General features: G+C 45.9%; 1 protein-coding gene across 4 annotated transcripts in view; it reads left to right on the top strand.

Moving 5' to 3' along the window:
* The window catches only part of ULK2 (unc-51 like autophagy activating kinase 2), a 58,805-nt gene extending 48,529 nt beyond the window's left edge, over positions 1–10,276 (top strand). For all 4 annotated transcript variants that reach the window (XM_010842930.1, XM_010842931.1, XM_010842929.1 and 1 more), the window contains 7 exons: positions 1,152–1,301; positions 2,437–2,645; positions 4,436–4,614; positions 4,993–5,111; positions 5,436–5,593; positions 7,430–7,565; positions 8,135–10,276. In XM_010842930.1, the coding sequence (XP_010841232.1) occupies positions 1,152–1,301; positions 2,437–2,645; positions 4,436–4,614; positions 4,993–5,111; positions 5,436–5,593; positions 7,430–7,565; positions 8,135–8,193 (1,010 nt within the window). In that variant the 3' untranslated portion in view covers positions 8,194–10,276. The remainder of the gene's footprint in view (positions 1–1,151; positions 1,302–2,436; positions 2,646–4,435; positions 4,615–4,992; positions 5,112–5,435; positions 5,594–7,429; positions 7,566–8,134) is intronic.
* Positions 10,277–14,251: the final 3,975 nt, after the last annotated feature.

Below are 14,251 nucleotides of genomic sequence, written 5' to 3'. Positions count from 1 at the left end.
GACTTTTTTCAGGAATTTTTCTTTGATTCTCTGCTGTTTGAATATGAAGTGCTTAGGAATAGATTTTTTTTTTTTTTTAATTCTAACCACTTGGTGTTCTTGAGGTTTCCTGGACCTGTGGTTTGATTCTGCATTTGTTTGGGAAATTACTTGGTCTTTACTATTGATACTTCAAGTGTTTCTTTCGTTCCTTTCTTTCTCCTTCCGATATTCCCATTGCATGTATATTACACCTTTGTGGTTGTCCCACAGTTCTTGGACATTCTGGGGGTTTTGTTTTTGGTTCTTCTTTCTCTTTGCTTTCCAGTTTTGGAAGTTCCTACTGACGTACTTTCAGGCTAGCTGATTCTCTTCTCCACCACGTCCTGTCTGTTGATGAGCTTGCCTTTTAATTTTTTGTTGAAAGCCAGACATGATATACTAGATATAAAGAATCAAGTCAAATAGTGTGAGGTCTTTTTTATTTTTTGCCACAAGTGAGGCTGTGTGTAGGGTTTGCTGTAGCTGTAGGTAGCAGGGTAAACTTTTCTCTGGTGTCTTTGCTTTTGTTCCCTTTTCTTGGAGTCTCCCTAGATACTCCTATGTCATGCCTAACTCTGCATTTTCTTCTAAGAAACTATAAGCCAAAAGGCAGCTTAGCTCTTAAGTTTCTCCACATCCTCACCAACATTTGTTATTTGCTGTTTTTTGAGGATGACCATCCTGACAGGTATGAGGTGGTATCTCACTGTGATTTTTACTTGCATTTCCCTGATGATTAGTGATGTTGAGCATCTTTTCATGTACCTATTGACCATATTTTTTTGAAAAGTAACTTCTCAGGTCCTCTGCCCATTTTTTAATCAGGTTTTTTCCCTCACATTTTTATTTCCAATTCTTAGTTTCCACATTTTCAAATTATTCTCAGCTGTGACTGCAGTTCACATATTTTAGAAGTGCACAGAAAACTGACTTCTAGGCTTTGGTGAAAGGAAGATTCACAGCTGTGAAGAGATTACTGTAAAATATTTTTCATGGAGCTCTAAATTGAATTCTGTTTTTAAGAGTAATAAATGCTTATTGTAAAAAACCAAAAATCTAATGTAACAGTGAAGTCTCCCTGTAACCCTGCCCTCTGGAATATAGCACGCGTGGTGAACTTCTTCTTTCAGCCCCTGCAGGAGCCTGTGGTGTTGCCCTGGCCCCCGCTATAGGAGCAGCAGCAAGTTCTAGGGCTGTGATGTTCACAGTGGGGTCTCCCCCACACAGGGCCGCAGCCACCACATGTACCCACACCGGCCTTCGGATAAGAACCACCTCAGGTGAGGATTGACTTAGTTCTGCCTTGGGCTCTTGTTTGGGGTGCAAGTTCTGAAAAATGCCTTCATGGTGTGATATAATTTCAGTGACGTGGATATAACAATCTTCTTTACCTTAAAGGGTTATAAAAAAGTAAATGAGGGGACTTCCCTGATGGCCCAGTGGTTCAGAGTCCACCTTCCACTCTAGAAAGCACCAGTTCCATCCCTGGTCAGGGACCTAAGGTCCCTCCACGCAGAGCGGCTGAAGAAAAGAGAGAAAGAAAATAACAGTTTATACCTATTAACTAAGCCAACATTTAAATAGTATAACCCAGTGCTGTGGAGGCTTAGTGGGAAGTGTGTGCTCACTTTTGGCTGCTTTAGAAAACAGCATGATGATTCTTAGAGCTGTAGAAGTGTGTATAGTAATATTTGACCTGTGGTAACTGCATTCTGTTTATGAGACCACTCACAGCAAAACAGTCTTATAAAGTATTTATCACACATAAATAACTCAGAAGAAGGTGAGATCTCATCACAATGTTGTTCATGGTATTAGAAATCAGAACTGGTGTAAGTGCCTCCAGACCAGCGCTCGGATAGAGTTTTAGTGATGTACCACCTATGGCTGAGTTTTCTCACCTGAGGACTGCGGTGCAGCAGGGGAGAAAGGCGTATACTGCTGCTGCTAAGTCGCTTCAGTCGTGTCTGACTCTGTGCAACTCCATAGACAGCAGCCCACCATGCTCCCCAATCCCTGGGATTCTCCAGGCAAGAACACTGGAGTGGGTTGCCATTTCCTTCTCCAATGCATGAAAGCGAAAAGTGAAGTCGCTCAGTCGTATCCGACTCTTAGTGACCCCATGGACTGCAACCTACCAGGCTCCTCCATCCATGGGATTTTCCAGGCAAGAGTATTGGAGTGGGGTGCCATTGCCTTCTCCGAGGCGTATGCTAGAGTTTGTCTAAAACCATTTAAAAGCAGCTGTGATGAGTCTGTGAAGGATGCCTACAGCTGAGGAATGAAGGTGAGCGTTGGAAGACAGAGCCTGTTCTTGGGCTGGGGTGGGAGTGGGGTTTCTCTTACTGGTTGCCATACTGCCTGGTGATCACTGGGTGCTAATCACTGAGCGCTGTCCATGTCCTCTCTCCACAGGGGGCTCTAGCGGCTCCGGGGGCTCTCTGTGCTCCATCGGTGGCCGCGTGTGTGGGGGCTCCCCACCTGGGCTGTGCTCGGGGTCTCCCCCTCCAGGAGCAGAGGCAGCTCCCAGCCTGAGACATGTGCCTTGTGGTGCTTCACCCCCCAGCCTGGAGGGGCTTGTCACCTTTGAAGCCCCCGAACTGCCAGAGGAAACGCTGATGGAGGTGGGAAGAGACCCTACGATGTGTCCTTTAAGGCTACAGTGAGGAGAGAATTGATAATGAGAGGGGAGAATCAGAGAGCAAGTCCCAGTGGTTCTCCCCATGACTTTTTCTATCTGAAACCTTGGTGGTGTGTTTTTAGAATTATGTTGACAGTGACACTCATTCACAACAAGCTTTGGTTCACAGGAAGTGACACATACAAATTTTGTATTCTTAGTGCTTTTATCTGAAGTTTATTTACTACTTATGGTGGTAGTGATTTAGTCTCTAAGTTGTGTCTGACTCTTGAGAACCCATGGACTGTAGCCTGCTAGGCGCCTCTGTCCATGGGATTCTCCAGGCCAGAATACTGGAGTGGGTTGCCATTCCCTTCTCCAGAAGATCTTCCCAACCCAGGGATCGAACCTGGGCCTCCTGCCTTGCAGGCAGATTCTTTACTGACTAAGCTATGCGGGAAGCCCTTTTACTACTTATAGGACTTTTAAAACATAATCTTTTCCCTAAAACCATAATTTTTTATTCTCAAAGCTTACCTTACCTTACAAGATAAAAATGATATGCTTAAACTTAGGTCTTGAAAAAGTAGATTATAATGCCAACTGAGTCAGTAACGCTGAGAAATACAGCTTCCCAGCAGATTGGACAGTCAGGTCCCTCCATGGAGCTTGTTCTCCAGGGAAAAACAGGTCATAATGTGCAGCATGCTGAGCACACATCCAGAACAGAGGTTAATGTTACGATTCCAAAGCCTGTGCCAGCTAACTCCTCAGCATCGACTCTAGGCCATCTTCCCGTGGACTGCATCTGACCTCAGTCAGTGCAGATCACCCTGCACTTCAAATGAAAATGACCTGTTCTCCAGACCATCGAAGGCACTAAGTGTCCATGCTGGACCCCTAGGATTTTCTGTTGTGTGTGGAGGAGCATTAAGTATCTCACATAAAATTTATAAAATATTGCATGCAAAATCTTAGTAGTGATTCTGTGGTAAGTTTAAGCTGTAATTTTGAAAATATGTATAATGTAAATTATGTTCTAGTAAGTGTTGGAACATACAGTCCAATTTGCTGTTGCAGAGCAGGGAGACTCTCAAAAGTTGGTTCGTTTATTCTCCTGTCTCAAGGAAACTGGTTTTCATCCCTTTTAACCATGGAAGGAGAGTGAGAAACTTAGTCTTATTTTAGATTTCAAAATACATTGCTAGCTAAAAACAAATCTCAAAACAGCATTAATTTTAGAATACCAATTTTTAATGCATGGCTATTATGTCTGTCTGTACTTCATTCTAACTGAAAAGATCATGAAATTTAAAAGCTTTATTATTAGGAATCACTACTAACTGAGGAACCACCAGAAATTTAAATAAAGTATCTCTGAATTTTAAGCCAGTAGAATTCATGAAACTATTGAGAAGTGTAGTCTCATGTCCAGAATATGCTGAAGTTCTTATATCTCAGTATCTATTTGGTCATGTTTGGTCAGTGTCTCGTGTACATTGATTTAGTTCTGTGTTTCATTTTTTCCTGGTGAAAGCACAGTAGCCTTGTATCTTTGAGGCTGAATGTTGTGGTTGCTCTCATACATGCCACAAAACACATGACACATCTTTGATTTCATTTGTGTTTATCTTCTGACTAGTTTTCTGGAATTTAGAAATTTCAGCCTCCTCTGATCATTCTGATATTGATACGTATAGAAAAATATCAGCAGTGGCCACGGTTGGTATACAGAAATGAGTATGCACCTCTCCTTAACCTGCAAGTTTCTAAGACAAGTTGGCTTTGCCTTAGCAAGAACATGCAGACACCTTACGCCACCTGAACTCAATGCTGCTGTTCACGGAGTGTGTGCTGGACCTGACGGCTGTGCGCGGGGGGAGCCCGGAGCTCTGCGCATCTGCCGTCTCCGTGTACCAGATCCAGGAGAGTGCGGTGGTGGACCAGATCAGCCAGCTGAGCAAGGACTGGGGGTAGGTGGCCCCTACTGTCCGTCTCCTTCCTTCCTTCCTGCCCTCCATACACTGGTGTCCAAGCTGGAGGCCTCGCCACCCACTGCAGGTCATGTCTGGTTAACAGAAGTGTTGAGGAGTCTCTGAGTTATTTCAGTGCTCAATTTCACTGTGTGAGCCAAGACCAGAGGTTCTGCAGCCTTGATTTTAAAGATACTTGATTATAAAGAGATGGTACTCTTATCTGAGTGTGCCCCTAGTGTTAAAAGTACACTTTTTTCCACGCCGACCTTTCTCCTTTCAGGAGTCCTTTGTGCACTAAGAGTGTCAAGGCGGGTTGAGATGGGGCCTGGTCTGTTGGTTTGCAGGCTAACACTGTGCTTGCTGTCTCTGGGCCAGGCGGGTAGAGCAGCTGGTGTTGTACATGAAAGCTGCACAACTCCTGGCAGCCTCTCTGCATCTCGCCAAAGAGCAGATCAAGTCCGGGAAGCTGAGCCCGTCCTCAGGTGTGAAGCAAGGTAGGCTGGGGCGTGATGAGCTCTTGGAGGCCCAGCAGTCCTCTCCCCTTGCACTGAGAAAGGGGTTTTTGATGAGGGGTCACTGTGTTATTAAGTCTTCTTCAATGGGAAAAGATGCTGGCTTCTCTGTTTTTAACATAGAACAATCAGGTGCTTTGTTGTCAATCCTCTCCTAACTGAGAGAGAGGACATAGGAAAGAATGATTTCCAGGCGCTTTTCTCAGTGATCATTTTATGTTGCTTTCCTTAAGTTAGCAGGAAAGTTATATGTCACCGTGACTGTTTCTGAAAGAAAACTGAATTCTTATTTCAACTTTTTTCCAGTTGTCAAAAATCTGAATGAACGATATAAATTCTGCATTAGCATGTGCAAGAAACTGACAGAAAAGCTGAATCGCTTCTTCTCTGACAAACAGAGGTTTATTGATGAAATCAACAGCGTAACTGCAGAGAAACTCATCTATAACTGTGCTGTAGAAATGGTAACCCTTTTTAAGGTGTAATATTGTACAGTAATAGTTGTGGTGTTTAAGAGCATCTTTTGAATTGCACACCTGCTTGACATCATCCTTTTAAGCAGAGTTTATGCACCACCACTCCCAAGTCCCAGGTGTTATGGTACCTCTTCCTGAAGGAGTATTTGGACTGAATTAACATGCAGCAAACATAAGCTGTGTTGGTTACCACTTTTGGTATTAATAAGTTTACCATACCGCTTAAAAATTGCTAACATTAGGCATGATCTAATCTTTTGATAGTTTGAATCTAAAAGCTTTTGCTGGATCTGTTTCTTCATTTCCCATTGTTTAAGAAATTTGGCTTAAAATGTTAGAAAAAAATTCTGCTCTTTTACCCTATCTGCAAAAATTCATGTGCTCTGGTTATATTCGTAGAAATAATTTGTTTTCTGTATCTCGAAAGGAAAATTGCCTGAGGTAAGCATGAAATTAGAGGCTGTTAAAGAAGTAATTCAGTGGGGCAGAACTTAATTATTGACCAACCTTATGATTTTTACCATACTAACACAATTGACCTTCCTTCTTGGCCCCAGATTTACCTGAACTCTGAATTGTACTGTTATATTACCCCTTGGCATTTTTTTGAAAGTCATCATAATAAAAAGTCATATGAAAATAATTTTGGAATATAAGCTATTGATGAGAATAATATGTATTATATCGCTATAAACTGTTGACATGAATAACATTATGCACTGTATCATTTTGTACCAAATAAAGACTTCGTAGGATAGGTTTTCTCTTAAAATTTGTGCCAGGACTGATGTCCTGTCGTGAGGAGTGACAGTGCTGTTGTCTCTGCTGATGACATGCCGCGTGCCTCCAACAAATCTCTCCTGGGTCCTGGCTGCTGAGTAGCTTGGGGGCACTCACCTTACATGTAGTTCTTTCTTTCTCCCTCCGTTTCAGGACTTTGATTTTCCATATCCATTTTATTTATCTTATTGTAAGTGGCTTTGCTTTTTGAAAGAGACAGCATACTGACAGATAAATTAGCACACTGGATCCCTCACAGACTCAGAGATGAATGATTAAAGAGAAAATTAGGATGCTGCTGGGAAAACAGAATGCTCATAAACCTGTCAGTGACACTGAGGAGGCCCTGCCCCCCTCCCACTGCCCAGCTCACTCCTGCTTCTCGTGCCTCGGCCTCAGTGTCACTTCCTGGAGGCTCTCCTCACCTTCCCCTCCCTGATAGTCTGGTTAGGTGCCCCTTGAGTGTAGTCCACTGGGATCCAGGGCTTCCTCCTGTGATATCGTGTGGCCCTTGGAGGACACCGCACACCTTACCTGGACTGTGAGCTCGCCTTCATCATATGCCCAATGCCCCGTAAATTCAAGAGGTGCCCATTAAATGTCTCTGAGTAAATAAATCCCACACACCAGGAAGTCCTTTAACTGAAAGAAGCAGCTGATAAATGGCTTTTAATATCATTTAATTATTTCATTGTAACAAAATCTGCTTTAATGAAATGCCAGGTTACTAGTATGGAAGTGTATATTTAAAGTAAACTTTTTATTGAAGTCAGATATGAGCCAGTTTAGAAGTGTTAAACCTTAGTTTTGAGTCTCTGAGTTCAAGAAGGTTATGTTTGAATGCAGTTCAAACAAATGCAGTTTGAATGTTAGTAATTCTTTTGTCAAGAAGCTTTTCCTTTATATCACTCACCCAGTAAGTTATATCATTTTGTCAAAATGTACTAATTTTAGAGAGATTCCATTTAAAGCTGCATTGTGCACACGGATTCATATTTTCTTGGAAAAGTCAAGAACCTTCTTGTCTTTTTTTGCTGGTTCCAGGTTCAAGCCGCAGCCTTGGATGAAATGTTTCAGCAGACTGAAGATATTGTTTATCGCTATCATAAGGCAGCCCTTCTTCTGGAGGGCTTAACTAAGATTCTTCAGGACCCAGCAGACATTGAAAACATCCACAGATGTGAGTTGACTTGGAAAGCAGTGTGTTTGCTGATTGCATCTCCTCGTCTTTTCCTGGCGCAGCAGGAAGACCCTGGGGTGTGCAGTGCCCTGCCCGAGGGGGTTGCATCTTGGTTTCCCAACCTTGGGCTAGTCACATCCCCCTTCCGTGGCCTCAGGTTCTTCTTCTGTGAGATGAGGGACAAGGCCTGCCTTGCAGAGCTGTTGTGAGGAGTAGATACTAGGCTTGTGAAGAGCAGATGAGGTGGTGGTGGGCCTCTTGGAGGAGGTGTGGTCATCCACATTCTGAAGAGCAACCAGGGACTGGCAGTTCTATACTTATTTGCAGTTGTTAGCAAACTAGCTGTTAAAATCTACGTGTTCTTCTTTCGACTTGCTAATCTAGCTTGTACACCGTGCAGCACTAAGCTAGACAATTAGCAGGCAGAAAGAAGAAAAAGCACTGGAACTGTTAACTTTGGGGCAAAGATAGGACAAAAGTGAGGGTGGATGTGGAGAGGTTTTTCTTAGTGGTGATTCTTTCCTCAGTTTTGAAATATTAATGGTATTTATCATGGATTTTATTTCTAGATAAATCTAGTATTGAAAGAAGATTGTCAGCACTCTGCTATAGCACCTCAGCCTTGTGAGCAGCAGCAGGCCTGCCCCCGGGACCAGCGGTGGGTGTCAGGTGATGCCATTGGGAGCACAGCTTGGGTCCTGTCGCCCCACCCTTACGTGGTGACTACCAAAGAGCACGCAGTGGTTTCACAAAGGAAAACCAATCCCAGAACTACATATTGTAGGAGGTCTGCCTAACCAGAGAAGTCACCCCTTCCCTTTCTCTTTATAGAAGCAGATGCAAAAGTGTTCCACTGGGCTTTCGGTTTGATTTTGGTAAATAAACATACCTTAGAACTAGAGTCACCAATATGGTTACTGTTAAGGAGAGTTAGCATGAAGTGATGAGTGGCTCTTTGTACTAGCCACCAGAGCACAGTGTGGGACTCCTCGTATTCACTGAGGCGTGGAAGTAAAAAGCCCCATCTCCTCCGGGCAGTTCAGTTCTCGGGGTGAGTTTGTCTGAGTCTGAGCATGCACCCATAAACAGCTCAGGAAGAAATAGCTTAAGAAGGAGTGAAAGATGACTCTTGGAAGATATTGTGAAATCTTCAATTTGAGCTAACATGGACATACATTAATAATCTTCCAAAATCTTTCATATTGCACTAATTTATTAAAATAACTGTATTGGATTTTGCAATTTAAAACTAACTGAGGCACAATGGACTTGTTTAGAGCATTTTACTTGATTATATATGCGTACCCTTTCCAGAATTCACATGTAATCTCTCGTGGACTTTTCAGTGGTAAAGACTTACGTTTTATGAACCTCTGCATTTTCTTATTCATCTACGCCTACAGGTTTTCTCTCACTGATGTTTTTAAGTTGCTTGGTTGTCTGCTTTAGTTTTCATTTTTTTACTGTGCATGCATAATGTGCATTCATGCCTGTGACCGCTAGGTTTATTCAGGCAGCATTAGAACAAATCGCAGGCCAGAGATACACTCAAGAACTGCAGTAGGGCCAAAACAGAGTTGGTGACCTCTAGGCTTTTTAGTGATGTGGAGTTTTACATGAAGTCAGAGAAAAATTAGGTTTGTTTTCTCTTAGGATAAGGGGCGGCTCTCTCCAGCCTGTGTGCATTTTCCTGTGGGCCCTTAACGTCCCTCCAGAAACGGTGCCCTCGCGGTCGATGATTTGGTTTCTTTGACTTACATGCTTGGATACTTGAACAAATCATTCTCCAGTTTTAATCCTCTTAGATGATGTCATCTAAACTTGGACAAATTGCACAGAAGCTCTTTGGCATTAATCTAATTTAAGTGTACTGATAAAAACAAAACAAGGTTTTCCTTTACTTTGACAAAGTAATGTAATTTTTACCTTATTTATCTGTATAAAATTCCAGCAGTTAATTTGAACATTTATTTATATGATGTTTGTATTTTTAGGTCTTTAATACAGTGTTTCTACCTCTCATTTGTAACTGCATGCATTACTCATGAAACTAGGTAAAACTCACTGAATTGTGTAGTAGCCTTTTTATTATTGCCTGTACAGATGTATACTAAGATAAATAAAACTGACCAGGTGTTTCTAGGACAAGGCTGGGTCCCTGTGACGTGGCTTGTCAGACCAACTCCCTCAGTGAGTTTGGAGGCTGGGTGGTTAACGCACATTGCCTCAGGACTTCAGGTTGTGGTGACAGTTCTGCAGGCGATAGGAGCAGGGCTGTGCTGGGGTCTCCCCCACCCCCAGCAGGGTGACAAGCACCATTACTGGTGATGCTCTAGTTTGTACTAAAGGGCAGTTTCTAGTATGTTCTCTCAGTTACCACCTAGGTTATCTCAGTTGATCCTCCAAAGGGGGTGGGTGCATCCCTCCTTCCCTTTCCCATTGGTTTTAAACACAGGATGGAATGAGTTCACAGTGAGGAAATGCTTGGTCTGCCATCAGTACCTAGGGAGTGGTCTCCAAGTGCATTCTTCTTGTGCGAGAAAAGTCAGGTGGTAGGTGGTGTATGTGTGAAACCCTGCAGTCTGAACAGCAGAAAACAAACTGTAAATGCAGGAATAATGATTCTGATTATATTTCCATTATCAAGGCCAATTGTTTTAAGAGATTTTGCCTTGATTATAGCAATAATAAACAAATGCTTTATGTTTCCATGTGTATCTTTTGATTTTTCTATCATCTGTTTCATGAAATGGAAATGGACCAGTCCATACATTCATGGATTGACATCTGGAAAGTTATGGACCGTACAAATGCAGGTAGAGGAGTAATCCGCGAATGTGCTAGCTGGCTGTTCCTGTTGTAAGGGTTTCCCTGAGCTGGGCCTGCACTGGGCCTGAGGGATGATGCCCACACCCCCTTCTCCTGAAGAGGAAGAGCCAGAATGCCCTTCTGTCGTTCCACCCTCCTGGTGTCGAGAAGAGGAGGCTGGAGAAAAGGTTACTGTTTGGGCTGGGTGGGCTCAGTCCCCACAGGTAACAGGAGGGGAGTCGAGCTGGACACCATGGATGTGAAGTTGTTACTTGGCTCTAGAAAGCCCGTGAGGTGATGGGGGGACTTATGCATGGGCTTGGAGGAAGTCTTGCTGCTTCCACCATAGCCTCCACAAGCAGTCACCTGTTCTCACTGGGACTGAGTGAACTTGTATTGTTCCAGGAGGATACCTGCTGCTGGGGAGCTTGGCGTCTTCCCTCCCTGACAGGCACCACCTGGAAGTATCGTGTCTGCTCTGCACCCAAGGAGACTCTGGCTGTGCCCTGGGCCCCGAGTCTGCAGCCGTGGAGGCTCCTGAGTGCTGCCCGAGTCTCCTTGTTTGTCCCAGCCCTGGCAAGTGGGCAAGGGGTCAGGATGGCCAGGTCCTCACACAAACAAGACATATCACAGTGGCCCACCTGGAAAAGCACCCACCATGGGAAATGACTGGTAGCCCCTAAAGTTTCAGCCTTTGTGGACAAGGCAGGGCCAAACAGGTGAAGGGTCATGGTAGGCCAGTACCCAGACTGTTCTGGAGGAAGGGGCCAAGGCTTCAGGTCCCCTTCCCCAGGGCCTTGCTTGGCCAGTTAGTAATGTGCCATGTAAATCTTTATTGTGGCCGTTCAGTGTGTCCTTGTTGAAGAGCCTTTGGAGTGGATCTGAGTGAGGTCACCGAGCCCTGGGCTTCCTCTCATCCTCCCACTCCCAGGCTGTCACGTCTTGGCTGTTCTCTGCCTCCTTGGGTGCAGCTCTCTTGGTCTCGGACTCCCTCGTGCAGCGGTGGCCCCTTGACACATTCCTTCCTCGCCTCTCCCTCCCAACAATCTCCAGTCTGGAGGCTTCTGTGAGTGGCAGGGTGAAAAATCCCTGGTACGGACTGGCTGAGGGTCCTAGGCTCTGGGCTCGGATGGGGGGCGGATCTGAGCCAGGGATGGGGGCTCTGAGGGAGACTGAGGCTGGGGACCCTTCTTCAGTCACAGGCTGTCTCTTCATCATGTCTGGTGTTCAGAGACGTGAGTCTTCCGTGGACTCCGGACACTGAAGATGTGGAATAAAATCTCATTTCTCAGACCAGCTGACCTTGAGCACATGTCAACATTTAAGAGGTCGCTCACAGAGGAGCCAGCTTGTGACCAGAGCGTGTTAGTCCAGAGAGGATATGAAAAGTGGGGGATTCTCGGGAACAGATGCTTGTTACGTAAGGGGCTTGTTTACTTCCACATGGGTCCCAGCTTCCTTCCACATGGTCACAAACACATCATCTGCTCTGCAATGTCCTGTCCAGGAGGCTGGACAGGATGCCCCATGTTGCCCACTTGCTCCATTCAGGACTGAATGGCCAGCACCTTCGGCAACTACTCAGCCCTGCTGCTGAGCTGCAAAGCAACCAGACGACACACCTGAAATTTGAGTATCACATAACTTCCACATGTCACAAAATCTTTTTTTTTTTTTTAATATCCACTTTAAATGTAAGAACCAGTCTTAATCTGCAGGCTATTTTGTGTGTACCTGGTGCTCAGGTGAACCACAGAAGAGCCAGGTGTTGAGGTGCATATGGTGGGAGAGACAGGCCCCTGGGGACGTGTGCTCCCCGCCATCCATGTGTCAGTTAACCTGGGTGTGGACAGTCCACATCCGGGCCAGCAGCACAGCCCTGGTGATGATTCTGACCTTAAACATTTCATTGGATGGTCAGTAAATACACAGGATGCAAAGTTTGCACCATTTCTAGTTTTGGAGCATCTGGAGACACTACCTTTTCGGTCCTTTGACAAGTGAGGCCCCTTTTACTCGTGCTGTGTGGCCTTGGGCAGATCCCTCGCCTTCTTGCAGCTTTGCTTTTCCATCCAGTGAAGAAGGTCACAGGGGCACCTACTCATATGGTCCTGCTGGGGAAAACGCCCTGCGAACAGGGAAGGGCACTGAAGGGCCTGAGGAAAACCTAGGAGCAGGGGCTTACAGGGCTACGCAGGTACCTATTCAGCCCTGCTCCCCAGAAGCCCAGCTCACTTCTGAGAGGAGCAGGGAGGCAAGTCCTGGGCCCCCTTCCTCCAGAGAAACCACCCCAAAGACCCCTGGGCCCCTCCAGGGGCTGGTGAGCCCAGTCTTTCTCTTGAGAGTAGTGGGGCATGGCGTTCCAAAGGAGAGACAAAAGGGTCTCCAGGGGAAAGGCTGCTCCAGGTCTCCCCCTGACTTCTGCCTCCAGGGGCCTTCATGCTCCTGTGTTGAGGATGGCCCTGAAGGGGCTTCAGTGGGTGAGAATGGCCAGGCCTCCAGCCAACAGGGTGCAGAAGGAACAACCCTTAGTTGCTATATGCTTGGATTTAGGGGTGACTTCCTGGAGTGGAGGGAGGAGGGGTCTTTGTGAGGCAGGGTCTAGGGGAGCCATCTCCTCTTCTGTGAGGTGTGTCCTAGGCCAGAGACTGATGGATAAATTTCAAGAAACTGCAATGTTTGACTTCAAAGTTGGTCTCTTCGTACTTACGCACCTGCCATGCTGGGACTGCAGCAATGCGAGGCTTGACTGCTCTCACAGGGTGTACCTTTCAGACAAGACTGATAACCACATGGTGAGTGCAATGAATGCCATGAAAGAGAGAGGGACAGTGTCATTGCTGTGAGCAGGCTCATGATGGGGGTGAAGGGACCAAAGTCAGGAAAAGATGAGTAGCCATTGCCCAGGTTAAGGAAGGAGTGGAGGGTGTTCTGAGAGCGGGACCAGCCTGTGCAAAGGCCCTGTGGCAGGGAAACCTGCCTTAATGGAGGCAGCAACAGGACAGCGGTCCTCTGTCCCAGCACCATGTGCTTTTTGTAGCACAGTAACCAGTTTCTGAAATTACCCTGTTTATGCTTTTACTTGCTGTTCTGCTCACCTCACTAAAGTGTCATCTCTCTCAAGCCAGGAATTTGTCTTGTTAATAATGCACCTAGTTCCTAGGACATTTCTTGGCAAAGAGCAGGTGCTCAAAACATATTTGTGGAAAATGATGGTGGCATTTATGGTTTTGGTGGTGGTGATGGTGGTGGTGGTGAGGATGATGCTGGTGGGTGTGTGGTGAGATGGTGGTGGTGATGTTGCTGTTGGTGGTTACGATAGTGACAGTGGCGACGTCCACATTCCAGGCAGATAGACACCGTGCGTGATCCTGTGTCGTCACACATCCAGGAGCTTCTACGTGAGCATGTATAGATCTCGCAGGGCCTGGGAGGGGACTGAAGGTGCTTGCTGACTCTCACGGTGGTCAGTGCCCACATCAGGATCTGCCTCAGGCAGGCTCCCTGGAGCCCACTCCCTGACACGCCCCCACAAAGATGCAGATACAGCAACGACTCTGCTTCTGCACAGGGACTCTTTTATGCACCTTCTTGCACACGTGAGTGCATCCATCCTGTGATGGACACAGACTCTCGTCACCGGCCCTGCCTGACCAGAGGTCAGTGCATCGGGTCAAAGTGTGCGGCTAGGAAGGCTGGGGAGGCCCCCCTCAGCCGTGGGAAGGTTTGACACAGGTGGGTGGCCTGATTGCACTGGCAGCTTGGAGAAAAGATGGGAAGCACCATAAGTGGACGCAGGGACACCCCCCTGAAATGTCTTCAGAGGAGAAAGTGCCTGGTTTCTAGAGACAGGGAGGAGCTAAAACCCCTGTGACTTG

The sequence above is a fragment of the Bison bison genome, unplaced genomic scaffold, assembly GCF_000754665.1.
Source record: "Bison bison bison isolate TAMUID 2011002044 unplaced genomic scaffold, Bison_UMD1.0 scf7180017864180, whole genome shotgun sequence".
NCBI classification, from domain to species: domain Eukaryota; kingdom Metazoa; phylum Chordata; class Mammalia; order Artiodactyla; family Bovidae; genus Bison; species Bison bison.
This window is presented reverse-complemented; position numbering and strand designations above follow the sequence as displayed.